We start from the raw sequence: 15,618 nt of genomic DNA on the forward strand, positions 1-15,618 counted from the left end.
TAAAATTATAATTTCAAATGGCCGTGACTATTAAGAACAAGTTTTTACATGGAGGAAATAACGATGCATGTCTTCTGGCAAGGCTGCCTTTGTTGAGACAGTTCTGCAACCACCCTCATGACCACCATCATGAGGAGCTACACAAACACAAACAGGCATTAATTAGGTGGTCTCAATGGAAGTATGAACTGAAATGGCATAGCAATGGGATGGAGATGGTTTCTGCACCTGTGAGCTGGAAGTCATCACCTGTTCCACTGTGGCAGTTGGCCTGGTCATCATCACATTCATCCACCAGGTTCCCATTGGGAGTGGTTGGTCCAGCTGTAGGTGCTGAAACAAGATCCAAGGATTAATATCTCACCTCTGAAATGTATTCTCAAAGCTCTGGCTATTGAATCTACTAACACTTTTGCAGGAAACTCAAATCTGTGGCAAGGAGGCCAGGAGCATGATTTACCTCTTTCTAGAGCTAAATAGACTTGAATTTTCCAGAATCCATTGGGGACTGCTTTGTTTTGGTATTTGATTCATATCTACTGAATGGAGTTGGGTGCCTTAGCATTTTTTACATTGTTATGTACATAAACATCCTTTTCCTGGAAGTTCTTGAATTCTCAATAGTTATTTATTCATGATCCTGGAGTTGAGAACTTTGATTTTACTCGTATTGCTTTAACTGTTTTTTCTTTCATTTTTAAGGTGCTGGAGAACTCCCTTGTCATGAATTCTTTTATATTCTTAGTACTTATTTAGTTTGCTAAGTTCATATTATATTTTTTCCTCCAAAGAGATTCCCAACACATTCAGTTTTAGTACAATATTGTTGGGTTTTTTTTGTTCTTTAAAGAGTAACTCTGCTTCAATCAATTTATGGTCCCTTTCCAGATCAGGTGTCTGGGAGAACTTTTCTGATATATCCTGAGGTCATTTTACCTTAACTCCCAGAGGACTGCACTCCCCTGCAGGCAGGTATTCCCATACCTTTGTGTTTGTAGATGAAATGTATCCAACATTAATCAATGACTGCTTTTAAAGTTCTTTAAATTTAGTTCGATCTACTTTTTTCATCTTGTTATTCATTTTTGCAATCTGTTTAATATTTTATAGTTTTGGGCATACATTTCACATATGAGGCTGGAGATAATGTACAGTTCTCTTGATGTTTGAGAACCAGACTAGAGTGGGGGCCTGATCTCTAATAGCTTCTAGCCAGTAGGAATGTGCTGGTAACTGCTGCTTTCTCAATAAAAATTTCACATTGTTATTGTGCTTACTGAACAGAGTTATGACAAATGTAGAAATGTAGCTAGTTTCAACTTCCTTAACTGTCCAAAAGCACACACCAACAGTAACGAGGAAATCAGCACGTACAGATATTATGCACGCTGTTTAGGCGTACAGTCTACACTTTGTAAAATGCATACACAAATATTCCAGGCTCTGCTTATTTTTCTCAATTTTATTTTTATATATATTTTAATTACAGATCATATGCAATATTATATTAGTTACAAGTGCACAGCATAGTGGTTAAATATTTATATAACTTATGAAGTGATCACCATGATAGTCTAGTATCCACCTGGAACCACATAGTTATTACAATATTATTTATTATACGAGAGGCCCAGTGCATGAAATCCATGCATGCGGGGGTGTGTCCCTCAGCCCAGCCTACACCCTCTCCAATCTGGGACCCCTCGAGGGATGTCCGACTGCCCATTTAGGCCCAATCAGTCGGACATCCCTCTCACAATCCAGGCCTGCTGGCTCCCAACCGCTTGCCTGCCTGCCTGCCTGTCTGCCTGATTGCCCCTAACCACTTCTGCCTGCCAGCCTGATTGACGCCTAGCTGCTCCCCTGCTGGCCCAATTGCCCCCAACTGTGCTCCCCTGCAGGCCTGGTCACCCCTAACTGCCCTCCCCTGCCAACCTGGTCACCCCTAACTGCCCTCCCCTGCCAGCCTGGTCACCCCCAACTGCTCTCCCCTGCAGACCTGGTCCCCCCAACTGCCCTCCCCTGCAGGCCTGGTCCCCTCAACTGCCCTCCCCTGTAGACTTTGTCTACCCCAACTGCCCCCCCTGTTGGCCTGGGTCCCCCCAACCGCCCTCCCCTGCAGGCCTAATCACCCCCAACTACACTCCCTTGCAGGCCTGGTCCCCTCCAACTGCCCTCCCCTGCTGGCCTGGTCCCCCTCAACTACCCTCCTTTACAGGCCTGGTCCTCCCCAACTGTCCTCCCCAGAAGGCCATGGTCACCCCTAACTGTCCTCCCCTGCAGGCCTAATCGCCCCTAATCGCCCTCCCTTGCAGACCTGGTCCCTCCCAACTGCCCTCCCCTGCTGGCCTGATCACCCACAACTGCCCTCCCCTGCCGGTCATCTTGTGGTTGCTATCTTGTGTCCACATGGGGGTGGCCATCTTGTGTGTTGGAGTGATGGTCAATTTACATATTACCTCTTTATTATATAGGATTCCCTATGCTGTATTTTACATCCCTCTGACTATTTTGTAACAGCCAATTTGTAAGTTTTAATCTCTTCACCTTTTTCATCCAGCCCTTAATGCCCATCTCCACCTGCTAACCATCAGTTTGTTCTCTGTATCTCTTTCAGTTTTGTTTGTTCATTTATTTTGTTTTTTAGACTCCACATATAAGTGAACTCAAATGGTATTTGTCTTTCTCTGCCTGACTTACTTAGCACAATACACTCTAGGTATATCCTTGTGGTTGCAAATATTAATATTTCATTCCTTTTTATGACTGAGTGATATTCCATTGTATATATGTAGCACATTTTCTTTATCCATTCATCTGATGGACATCTAGGTTGCTTTTATATCTTAGTTATTGTAAATAACACTGCAGTGAACAAAGAGATGCATATATATTTTTGAAATACTGTTACAATTTCTTCAAATAAATACCCAGAAGTGGAATTGTTGGGTTATAAGGTTAGTTTCACTTTTAATTTTTTAAGGAATATACATACTATTTTAAACAGTGGCTGTACCAATTTGCAATTCTGCTGATAGTGCATGGGGGTTCTGTTTTCTACACATTGTTGCCAGCATTTGTTGTTTGTTGATTTATTGATAACCATTCAGATAGGCATGAGGTAATATCTTATTGTGATTTTGATTTACATTTCTCTGACAATTAAATTGTGCTGCTATGAACATAGAGGTGCATATATCCTTTCTGACTGGTGTATCTGATTTCTTGGGATATATGCCTAGAGTGGGATTACTGGGTCAAATGAGATTTCCATTTTTAATTTTTTTAGGAAACTCCATACTCTTTTCCACAGTGACTGCACCAGTCTGCATTCCCACCAGCAGTGCATAAGGGTTCCCTTTTCTCCACATCCTCACCAGCACTTTTCATTTTTTGATTTGTTGATGATAGCCATTCTGACAGGTATGAGATGGTATCTCATATCATTTTGATTTGCATCTCTCAGATAATTAGTGACTTTGAGCATGTTTTCATATGTCTCCTGGCCTTCTGTATGTCCACTTTCTAAAAGTATCTATTTAGGTCCTTTGCTCATTTTTTGATTGGACTGTTTATCTTCCTTTTGTTAATATGTATGAGTTCCCTATAAATTTTGGAAATTAGGTCCTTATCTGATATAACATTGGCAAATATGTTCTCCCATGCAGTGGGCTTTCTTATTATTTTTCTGATAGTTTCTTTTGCTGTGCAGAAGTTTTTTATTTTGATGTAGTCCCATTTGTTTATTTTCTCCTTAGTTTCCATTGCCATAGGAGCTATATCAGTAAAGATATTGCTTCAGTATCATATGTCTGATATTTTGCTGCCTTTGGATTCTTCTAGGATTTTGATGGTTTCCCATGTTATGTTTATATTCTTTATCCATTTTGAGTTTATTTTTGTGTATGCTGTAAGTTTGTGGTCTAGTTTCATTTTTTTGCATGTAACTATCCAATTTTCCCCACATCATTTATTGAAGAGACTATCTTGATTCCCCTGGTATGGTCTTGCCTCCTTTGTCAAATATTAATTCAGTAAAGTAGCTTGGGTCGATTGCTGGGTTCTCTGTTTTGTTCCATTGGTCTATATGTCTGTTTTTGTGCCAGTACCAGGCAGTTTTCAGAACAGTAGCTTTGTAATATAGCTTGATATCTGGTATTGTGATCCCTCCAACTTTTTTATTCTTTCTCAAGGTTGTTGTGGCTATTTGTGGTCATTTTTTATTCCATATGAATTTTTAGAAAGTTTACTATAGGTCTGTGAAATATATCATTGTTATTTTAATGGGGATTGCATTAAATCTATAGATTGCTTTGGGTAGTATGGACATTTTAATGATGTTGATTCTACCAATCCATGAACACAAGATGTTTTTCCATTTGTTATGTCTTCCTCTATCTCTTCTTTCAATGTTCTATAGTTTTCTGAGTACAGGTCTTTTACTTCCTTAGTTAAGTTTATTCCTAAGTATCTTAATTTTTTTGGTGCAATGGTAAATGGTATTGTTTTTGTTGTTTCTCTTTCTGTGAGTTCATTATTGGTGCATAAAAAAAAGCCATAGATTTCTTGGCATTAATGTTATATCCTGCTACATTGCAAAATTCATTTATTAAATCTAGTAGTTTTTTGATGGAGTCATTAGAGTTTTCTATGTACAATATCATATCATCTGTGAATAATGACAGTTTTACTTCTTCTTTTCCAATTTGGATGCCTTTTATTTCTTCTTCTTGTCTAATCGCTATGGCTAGCACTTCCAGTAATATGTCAAAGAAGACTGTTGTGGCTATTTGAGATCTTCTGTAGTTCCATATAAATTTTAGAATTATTTCTTCTAATTCTGCAAAAAATTCCATTGGTATTTTGAAAGAGATTGCGCTGAATCTATAGATTGCTTCTTATCCATGACATGGTATATGCAGCCATTTATTTGTATCTTCTTCAATTTCTTTACAGTCTTATTATATTTTCCAAGAACAGATCTTTTATCGCCTTGGTTAAATTTATTCCAAGGTATTTTTTTGGATGAAATTTTAGATGGAATTGTTTTCTTACTTTTTCTTTCCGATAGTTTGTTATTGGTGTGTAAAAAATACAACCAAGCCCAGCTGGTGTGTCTCAGTGGTTGAGCATCGACCCATGAACCTGGAGGTCATGGTTTGATTCCTGGTCCGGGACATACCTAGGTTGTGGGATCAGTTCCAAGTGGGGGGGCATGCAGAAGGCAGCCAATTGATGTTTCTCTCATATCACTGATGTTTCTCTCTCTCTCTCCCTTTCCTTTCTCTGCAATCAATAAGAGCATATTAAAAATAAAATAAAAATGCAACCAATTTCTGAATATTAATTTTGTATCTCACTACATTACTGAATTCATTTATCAGTTCTAATAGTGTTTTTTTTTTTTTTGCAGAATCTTTGGGGTTCTTTATATATGGTATCATGTCATCTGAAAATAATGATAGTTTTACTTCTTTCCTTCCAATTTGGATTCATTTTATTTATTTTTCTTGTCTGATTACTGTGGCTAGGACTTTCAATACCATGTTGAATAAAAGTGGCATTTTATACAACATAGTGTCTTGTTCCTGATCTTAATGAAAACACTTTTAGCTTTTTCTCATGGAGAATAAAGGTAGCTGGGGGTTTGTCATATATACCTTTTATTAGTTGAGCTATGTTTGCTCTATTCCCACTTTTCTGAGGGTTGTTCTCTTTCTCCATAAATGGATGCTAGATTTTGTCAAATACTTTTTCTGCAATTATTGATATGATCATATGTTTCTTACCCATTATTTTTAAGTGGTGTATCATATTAAGTGACTTATGGATAATAAACCAAACTTGCATCCCTGGAATAAATTCCACTTGATCCATCTTTTTAATGTATTGATGAATTAAGTTTGCTAATATTTTGTTGAGCATTTTTCCATCTATATTTATCAGGGATATTGGCCTAACAATTTTCTTTTCTTGTAATGTGTTTGTTGGGTTTTGGAACCAGAGTAATATTGGTCCCATAAAATAGACTAAGAGCTCTCACTGTTCTTAAAATTTTTTGAAATAGTTTGAGAAGAATAAGCATTAATTAGTCTTTGAATGTTTGTTAAAATTCACCTGAGAAGCCATCAGTCCTGGACTGTAGTTTCTTTGGGAATTTTTAAATTACTGATTCAATGCTGTTTACAGTAACTGGTCTGTTCAAATTTTCTATTTCTTCTTGATTTTAGTCTTGGAAGAGTGTTTGTTTTTAGGAATTTATCCATTTCTTCCAGATTGTCCAATATGTTGGCATATAATTGTTTATAGTATTTTCTTATAAGCCTTTGTATTTTTTTTTCTATCAGTTGTCACTTCTCTTTCATTTCTGATTTTATTTACTTGTGTTCTCTCTTTTTTTTTTTCTTGATGAGTCTGGTTAAAAGTTTATTAATTTTCTTTATCTTTTAAAAGAATCAGCTCTGGGTTTCATTGATCTTTTGAATTGCTTTTTAGACTCCTTGCTATTTATCTCTGCTCTGATCTTTATTGTTTCCTTCTTTTTATTAACTTTGGCTTTGTTTGTTATTCTTTTTCTAGTTCCTTTGGATGTAAGGCTAGATAATTTATTTGAAATGTTCCTTGCTTCTTGTGGTAGGCTGTAATGTTATGAATTTTCCTCTTTGGCCTGCTTTCACTATCCCATACATTTTGGGTCATAGTGTTTTTATTTTCAATTGTCTCAAGGTATCTTTTTATTTCTTCCCTGACCTCAATGTTAATCCATTCAATATTTATTGTAAAAGTATATGTAGCTTCCATGTGATTGCATGTTTTCCAATTTTTTTCTTGTGACTGATTTCTAGTTTCATACCATTATGGTCAGAGAAGATGATTAATATAAATTCAGTGTTCATAAATTTATTGAGACTTGTTTTGTGTTCTAACATGTGGTCTATTCTAGAATAAGTTCCATTTGCACTTCAGAAGAATGTATAGTCTACTGCTTTGGGCTGCAATGCTCTGAAGAAATTAAACTTTTATGACCTAGTATGTCATTTAAGGCTGCTGTTTCCTGGTTGATTTTCTGTCTGGAAGATCTATCCATTGATGTCAACAGGGTGTTAAAATCCCCTACTATGACTGTATTACTGTCAATCTTTCCCTTTATGTCCATCAAGATTGCTTTATATATTTAGGTGGTTTTATGTTGGGTGCATCAATGTTCACAAGGGTTATATCCCCTTGTTAGCATGATCCATTTATTATTATGCAGTGTTCTTCTCTGTCTCTTATTATAGCATTTCTTTGACAGTTTATTTTGTCAGATATAATTATTGGTACCCCCGTTTTTCAAAATTTCAGCTTGCATCCTTCTACTTTTAGTCTGTGTGTAGCTTTCATTCTGAGGTCTCTTGTAGACTGTAAATATATTAGTCTCATTTTCTTATTCATTCAGCTGCCTAATGTCTTTTGATTGGAGCACTGAAGTTATTTACATTTGAAGTGATTATTGATAGGTACATATTTATTGCCATTTTATTCTTTACTAGAGGCCTGGTGCATGAAATTCATGCAGGTGTTGGGGGGTGCACCCTCTCCAATCTGAGACCCTTCAGGGGATGTACAGCGGACAGTTTAGGCCCGATCCTGGGTATTGGGCCTAAACTGGCAGTCGGAAATCCCTCTCATAATCCTGGACCGCTGGCTCCTAATTGCTCACCTGCCTGCATGCCTGGTCGCCCCTAACTGCCGCCCCCCTCCCCCACCCCCACCAGCCTGGTCACCCCTCATGGTGCTCCCACTGTCCTGGTCACCTCACGCAGCCTGCTTGTTCAGTGGTTTGGTCGTCCCTCACCAATCCCCCTGCTGGCCTGGTTGTAGGCAGCCATCTTGTGAGTGTGTAAGGGTTAATTTCCATATTACCTCTTTATTATATAGGATAACTATGTTTCTCTATTTTTTCCCCTCCTCCTTCTTTTTTAAAGACTACCCTTTAACATTTGTTGTAATACTGGTTTGGTGGCAATGAACTCCTTTAGCTTTTTCTCAGCTGGAAGCACTTTATTTCTTCTTCAGTTTTAAATTATAGCCTTACTGGGTAGCATAGTCTTGGTTATAGGTCTTTGCTTTTCATGACTTTGAATATTTCATGCCAATCTTTTCTGCACTGAAATGCTTCTGTTGAGAAATCAGCTGATATTCATGTTGAAATTTCCTTGTAGGTAACTGACTATCTTTCTCTTGCTGTTTTTAAGATTCTCTCTTTGTCCTTAACCTTTGCCATTTTAATTATGATGTGTCTTGGTGTGGGCCTCTTTGGGTTCATCTTGTTCAGGACTCTCTGCACTTCCTGGACTTTTGTGTCTTTTTCCTTCACCAGGTTAGCAAACTTATTATCCATTATTTCTTCAAATAAGTTCTCGATCCCTTAATCTTTGTTCTCCTTCTGGTAGCCCTATTAAAGTGGTGTTGTTACATTTCATGTTGTCTCAAAGGTCCTTTAAACTATCATCATTTTTTAAAAATTCTTTTCTCTTTGCTGCTCTGATTGGATGTTTTCTGCTACCTTGTCTTCCAAATCACTGATTCGATCCTCTGCTTCTGTTTATTCCTTTGTATTGTATTCTTCATTTGAGATATTGTGTTCTTCATTTGTTAGTTGTCCTTTTTTATGCTGTTGAAGTTCTCAATAAATTCCTTGAAGTTATTATTAAGTTCCTTGAACATTGTTAAAACCATTATTATTTGTGTGTTTTTTTCCTTTTTTAAAATTGTTTAAAGTATTGCATATGTCTCCTTTTTCCCAGATTGACTCCTCTCTGGCCACTCCCACCCCCCAGGATAAGCCCCCACTGCCCCAGTGTCCATGTCCATTGGTTATGCTAATATGCATGCATATAAGTCCTTTGGTTTATCTCTTACCCCTCCTACCTCTCCCTGCCTTCCCTCTGAAGTTGGACAGTCTATTCAGTTTTTCTTTGTCTATGGATATATTTTTGTTCATCAGTTTATGTTGTTTATTATATCCCACATATGAGTGAGATCATGTGATATTTTTCTTCCTCCGACTGGCTTATTTCACTTAGCATAATGTTCTCCATGTCATCCATGCTGTTGCCAATGGTGAAAGTTACTTTTTTTAAATAGCAGCGTAGTATTCCATTGTGTAGATGTACCACAGTTTTTTTAATCCACTCATCTGCTGATGGGCACTTAGGCTGTTTCCAAATCTTAGCTATGGTAAATTGTGCTGCTATGAACATAGGGGAAAAACATTATTCTTGAACTCTATATCTGGTAAATTGCTTTCCTCCATTTCATTTACCTCTTTTTTTCTGGAGATTTCTCCTGTTCTTTCATTTGTGTTTCTTTTTCTCCCCATTTTGAGTGCTTCTCTGTGTTTGTTTCTATGGATTTGCTACGATTTCCAGTCTTGATAGTGTGGACTTATGTAGTAGGTGTCCTCTGGGACCCAGTGTCACAGTCTCCTTGATCATTTGAGCTGGGTGATCCAAAAATGTCCCTTGTGTGTGTTATGTGGGCTCTCCTGTTATATTGGAGTTTTGATTCCTACTGGTCCATTTGTGCATGGGGTCAACCTTAGATTGGCTAACTCTGAGGACAGACCCTGACCATAGTACATGAGGCACTGTGCAGGTATTGACCACATGAAGCAGAATTTTCCTCAGCAGGGTCTGGTGCCTGCCAAGATCTCCCTTTGGATATTCTATTTGTGAAGCTTATCAGATCCTGCTCTGATGTCTGAAGCTGGCCACCAGGTGTGTTGTTTTTAGGGCCTCTTGGGAGAGACTTTGGTGCAGGTCAATGTCAGATGCTGCTAGTGACTTGCCCTGTGAAACCTGTTTGAAGCTACAAAGCATTCCACAGTTTGTGACCGCCTCTGCCGGCTTGGTATACATTGTAAGGACCAAACTGTGCACCAAGGATGGCTTCCAACAAAACTGATCCCAGGGGCAGGTCAACAGAAGATCCAAGGCATTCCAAGATCTGCCTCTGCCTGCTTCTGCCTATTGGCTGCCTCTTAGGCTCAGTCACTGAAATAGCCTCTGGTGGTATTCAAGTTGCATGAAGTAGGTTCTCAGTGAGTCACCAGGTAAGTGGAGTTCACTAGATTGATTCAGGTTCAAACTAGGTGCCAGTGCTGGGTCTGAGGCCACTCAGCAAAAGCCCCAGGGTATACCAAGTCTAGCAATTCCCCACTGAGTGCCCACAATTCTCTGTGGTGGGGTAGGGATCTCAGGAACTCATCAGAGCAAAGCCAAGCAGAGTTTATCATGTCCAAACAGACCAAGATCTTGACATGTGAAGGAAAGGCTCTGTATTGGTCTGGTATGTGAGAGCAAAAATGGACTCTTTCCTAGAGCCACACAGCTCAGTCTGTCTCAGATTCTGCCTAGAGCCCAAGTTCAGCAGGGTAGAGCCTCCAGAAGTCAAGAGGGTGAGCTAGTGGATCTCCCATGAGAGGGAGCTGCCAGTCAGGCTTGGGGGAAGGTAAGGGGAGTGACCCCAGCAAAACTCAGTCTGTCTTGGATTCATATCTAGATTACCTGGCATGTCTGTGTTTGGCAGTGTGGGGCCACCAGGAGTCAGGAGGCTGGGCCTGCTGTCTGCTGGAAGCTCAGAGGGTGAGGCTAGCAGATATTCTATGAGGCAGAGCCACCAGTCAAGCTTTCAGGAAAAAAAAAAATAGGGGGAATGGCTCCCATCCCAAAGCAACACAACTGAGTCTGCCCAGACCTCTACACTCCAGCGTAGGAAGCTGACTCCTCAGCAAGGCATGAGCTCTGCAGTGTGGGGCAACAAAGAGTTCAGAAGGTGGGGCTATTGCATTCCTCAGGCTGATGCTGTAAAGGGGAGAGTGCTCCACCCAAGAAAAATGATGTATACAACATGGGAGAGGGACTCAGCAACAGTTATTTTGGCAGCTGCCCCTTTGGCTCTCTTTCCAGAGCCCAAAGCCCCAGTATCTCTTTAAAGGCTCTATTCCACTACATTCTTCCTCTGCAGGAGCCCAGGGTGAGTTGGCTGTGAATGAGATTTTGTGCATTGGCCTTTTAAGACCTGTGTCTCTAAAAGACTCCTGTCTCTCCCTGGAGGACAGAATCCCCACTGATTTTTACAGCCAGATGCTATGTGGGTGCCTTTTCTCAACTATGGTGCTCAGGGCTGAGGAGCCTGGTATGGGTTGAAACCCCATGTTCTTCAGGGGACCTTTGCAGCTGTGATGGGGTAGGGCATGTGGGAGCTGGGGCATGTGGGAGCATCTCTGAACTTTCTACCAGTCTGGATATGCTTCTTCTGTAAATCCTTGTTTATAAGACTTTCGTTCAGATGGTCTCAGTTGGTTATTCAGGTTGATTATTCTGTATTTTAGTTGTAATTCCAATTTGATCTTGGGAGGAGGTTAGTATACCTTTCACCTACTCTACTTTCCTCTTTCCTTCAACTTTAAATGATAGTCTTGGTTGTAGGTCCTTGTTTTTCATTATTTTGAATATTTTGTGTCAATATCTGTAGCCTGCAAAGTTTCTGTTGAAAAATCAGTCTTATGGAAGTTCCCTTGTAGGTAACTGTCTTTCTCTTGCTGCTTTTAGGATTCTGTCTGTCTTTAAATTTTGCCATTTTAAGTATGATGTGTCTTGGTTTGGGCTCTTTGGGTTCATCTTGTTTGAGATTTTCTGCACTTTTTTGACTTGTATGTTCATTTTCTGTGCCAGGTTAGGGAAGTTTTCAGTCATTCTTTCTTCAAATAGGTTTTTAATCTTTTGCTCTCTCTCTCTTCTCCTTCTGGTAGCCCATGATGTATTGTTATGGTAAGTGTGGTTTAAGGGTCCCTTAAAATATCCTCTTTTTAACCAATTCTTTTTTTTTTTTGCTTATTTAAATTGTATGTTTTCTGCTACCTGTCTTCCAAATTACTGATTTAATCTTCTGCTTCATCTAATCTGCTGTTGATTCCTTGCAGTGTAGTCTTCATTTCAGCATTGTTTTTTGTGTGTGTGTGTGTGTGTGTGTGTGTGTTTTTATTTCTTACTGGTTACTTTTTATGTTTTCTATATCCTTTTATATGCTTACTCTTTCTTTGTGTGACATTCTCTATTCTTCCCTTGAGTTCCTGAGCATCCTTATAAGTATTGTTTTAAACTCTGTACCTAGTAGATTGCTTGCCTCAGTTTAGTATCATTCTTTTTCTAGGGTTTCTCCTATTTTTTTGAGACATGTTTCATAGTCTCCTCTCTGTGTTTGCTTTTATTTGTCAGGTAGATCTTCTATGACTCCCAGTGTTAGCTGGGGGGCTTTATGTTGTAGGTGTCTTCTGGGAACAGTAGCACAGTCTTCCTGATCCCCTGAGCTGGGTGTTCCAGGAATGTACCTTGTATCAATTGTGTGTGCTGTTCTGTTGTAGTTGAACCTTGATTGCTGTTGACATGTAGTGAGTTGGATTAACCCTCAGACTGACTGGTTGTAAGGATTGGCCTTGACCACAAAGTACAAGCTGCTGTGTTAGGGTCATTCCATGGAGCAGGATTTGCCACAGTGAGGCTCTGTTACCCACTGAGACCACCTATTTGGTTTGCCATTTATAGAGCTAATTGGGTGGTGCTCTGTTATGATCTGATGCCAGACACTAGGGTGTTGGTTCTGGGACTCCTTAGGAGAAACTAGTTCAGGCCAATGTCAGACTCTGCTTATGACTGACCTGGGGGGACCTGGAGTAAACTACAAAGCTACCTTTGGTTGTTAGATACCTGTACTATATTGGAGGTGTGTAGAAGAGGCCATGCTGCAAACCAAACTGTTGCTGGCTGCCCCCAGTAAATTACCTGGGGCCACTCAGCAAAGTTTATCCCAAGAACATCTGCAGCCTCCCAGATGCCTATAGTGCACAGCTGCTGAAAGAACCTCATGCAGTCAGTGAGATAGATGGGGTAAATGGTATTCACCAGGTTAATGCAGATTCATATTGGTGCCAGTGTAGAGTCTGGGGCCACTCATCAAGAGATACAGGGCACTAGAGCCCAGCTGCCACCTGCTTTAGGCCTCACATTTGAGAATTTTTAAGAAATACTAAAGTACAAACCAGCTGTCTGCCACTGAAAGAGCGCCTGGCTGTGTAGGGAATTGGATGGGGTCTGAGGAAATCATCAGAGTGGAGTAAGGGGTGTTCACCAGTTAATGCAGATTCAGATTTTGTGCCAGTATCAAGCTTGGGTCCACTCATCAAAAGGCACAGTGCACATGGAGGCTAGGGCCTCCTTCCTGTGGCCTGCATACCTTTGAGGGTTTTTAAGAATGACTGGAGTATAGGCCCAGGCTGGCTGCCTGTGGCTGAAAGAGCTCCTGCTAATGCTCTGGCTGAATCTAGCTGCCAGCTCCTGAAGGCACTGTGGCAACGGGAGAGTTGTGTGGGACAGGGTCTCAGGGGATCACCATGGTGGGGTGAGTGGTGTTCACCAGGTTAATTTGGATTCAGATTTAGTGCCCACCTATGCCCACAGGCCCTGTGGGGGGAGGGCTCAACACAGGATAGATAGTGCTGGCCTGTTTGCCGTGTGTGTGGTGGGGGGGGGGGGGGGCGGAGGGGGAGTGGGTTGGGCAATTGTGCTGTCTCTTCATCTCTCTCTCCAAAGCCACAAAATTCAGCCTCTACCAGTAAATCTCTTTTGCCCCTCCCACCACTCTTCCTTTGCTGGACCTCAGGGTGAGTGCCTATGAGTGAGAGAGTCTGTACATAACCCCTTTAAGAGGACAACTGTGTTTCCAGAAGCCTTCTGTCTCACCCACATAGATGAAATTACCCCTGATTTTCACAGCCGAATGTTATGAGGGCTCTTCCTCCAGGCACTCCTGGGCTCAGGAGTCCAATGTGGGGCTGAGACTCCTTACTCCTCAGAGGGAATCTCTGCAGCCAAAAATCCCTCTCGATTCTTAATTGCCACACATGGGTATGGAACCAGCGTATTTTGTGTCTCAACCTCTCTTACTGGTCTCAATGTGACTTCTTCTTTATATCCTTAGTTATAGTACTTCTGTTCAGTTAGTCTGCAGGTGGTTCTCCAGGTTGATTGTTCTATAATTTAGTTGTAATTTTGATGTGGTTATGGGAGGAGGTAAGCACAGCACCTCCCTATGCCACCATCTGGACCTGAGGCCCCCAGGGTCTACTTATTATTCTCACTGAATTAATAGCATCCTTTCTGGCAATCCAGATGCTTGTCTTTGCTAAGATCTCCTTGCTCTTGATTATGTGCCACTTTTAAGTATTTAAAACTGGTTTTTTTTTTCAGTTTGCTGGGGTTTTTTTTGTTTTGTTTTGTTGCATTCCTTACAGTTTTTACAAAGGAAGTGTTCTACATTGGCAGTTGCCCAGAATAGTACCAAGATTAAATTGAAAAAAAAAAGCGCAGAAAGCAAATGATTTCCATGCCCTAATTTTAATACTTTAAAATATTTTATCTTCTGTGGTTCTCTAATTTTTCTGAAATATAAGTGCTAGTCCAAATAGGATGGATATTCAGGGAACGCTGGGATGGACCATATCCTCTTTCTGTATATCTCTAAATATCTCCAGTAGAACAAGGCACAAAGTAGATATTTAATAAAATATCTGTTAATCAATTTAAAGATGAAAAAAGGCACTCCCTTTCACAAATCGTGTTTAAAGCTTTGACATTACTTTCCCTAATATTGGTTTCTCACATGGCTCAGGGAAACTTGCACACTTTTGTGAGAGCTTGGAAATATCTGCAGCAAATCCTTTCAACAACTTCTACCTCACTACAGAGTTGACACTGGCAAACTGCCACTAGGTTCAGTCTTTTTAACCATCCATTCATTCTACCTCCTAAATCAGTGTGATTCCTTGGATCAGAATCCAAGCTAAAGACCTGTCTCAAAGCAGCAGACTCCCTTTTTCAGATGACCACATTTTCTCAGTAAATTGAATGAATGAGTCTGCAGTTCACTCAATATGCCCATCCTTCTTTTTCTTGGCATCTTTGCCAGAGACCTGGCACATGGTCTTTTTTGGGCTGTGTTGATGGTGACTAGATAATTCAGAGGTCTGGGACTTGATTACAGATGTGGAAACATCTACACAATAAAGAATGAGAGATGATAGCTTGTTTTAAAATAAACTCATAGAAAAGTAGCTATGAATTATTCACTAGTATGGTGATTCATAGCTTAAGATTTATAGTGCATATTTAATGTGCTCAGAAATGTAATTACATTTGGGTAGCTGAAAACACACATAATTTTGAAACTACAGAAGGTGATAGTAAAAAAGACTTCTTCAAACAACTGTGAGCACATGCTGAATTGATTAAGATCTGGGTATTAGCAATAGCCATTCTTTGAGCTAACTTGGAGAAAGACCTCTACAGAGATGAAAAAGTTGGTATAAGATTACTCATTGCTGCCTAAATGTAAGGCAGTGGACATTTTAATGTACAAAAAAATCATTAAGTGGTATAATAAGCAACTACCATATCAAATTTGCAAACACTGATTTCATATATTACCAGAGGCCCAGTGCACGAAATTCACGCACAGGGGGGGTCCCTCAGCCGGGCCTGCACCCTCTGCGTCCTACTGCCGGTTTAGGCCCCATAG

General features: G+C 40.1%; 1 protein-coding gene across 4 annotated transcripts in view; it reads right to left on the reverse strand.

Moving 5' to 3' along the window:
- NRP1 (neuropilin 1) overlaps positions 1-15,618 on the reverse strand; it is a 178,276-nt gene that overhangs the window by 25,050 nt on the left and 137,608 nt on the right. For 3 of the 4 annotated variants that reach the window (XR_011473161.1, XM_070429205.1, XM_070429194.1), the window contains one exon: positions 229-333. Coding sequence is in view for 3 of the 4 variants with exons in the window: in XM_070429205.1 (XP_070285306.1) it covers positions 229-333 (105 nt within the window). In the remaining variant the exon portion in view is untranslated. The remainder of the gene's footprint in view (positions 1-228; positions 334-15,618) is intronic. The other variant, XM_070429213.1, reaches the window with a different exon arrangement.

Source organism: Myotis yumanensis, unplaced genomic scaffold (genome assembly GCF_028538775.1).
Source record: "Myotis yumanensis isolate MYYU_CA2020_CCGP unplaced genomic scaffold, mMyoYum1.0.hap1 SCAF_1, whole genome shotgun sequence".
NCBI classification, from domain to species: domain Eukaryota; kingdom Metazoa; phylum Chordata; class Mammalia; order Chiroptera; family Vespertilionidae; genus Myotis; species Myotis yumanensis.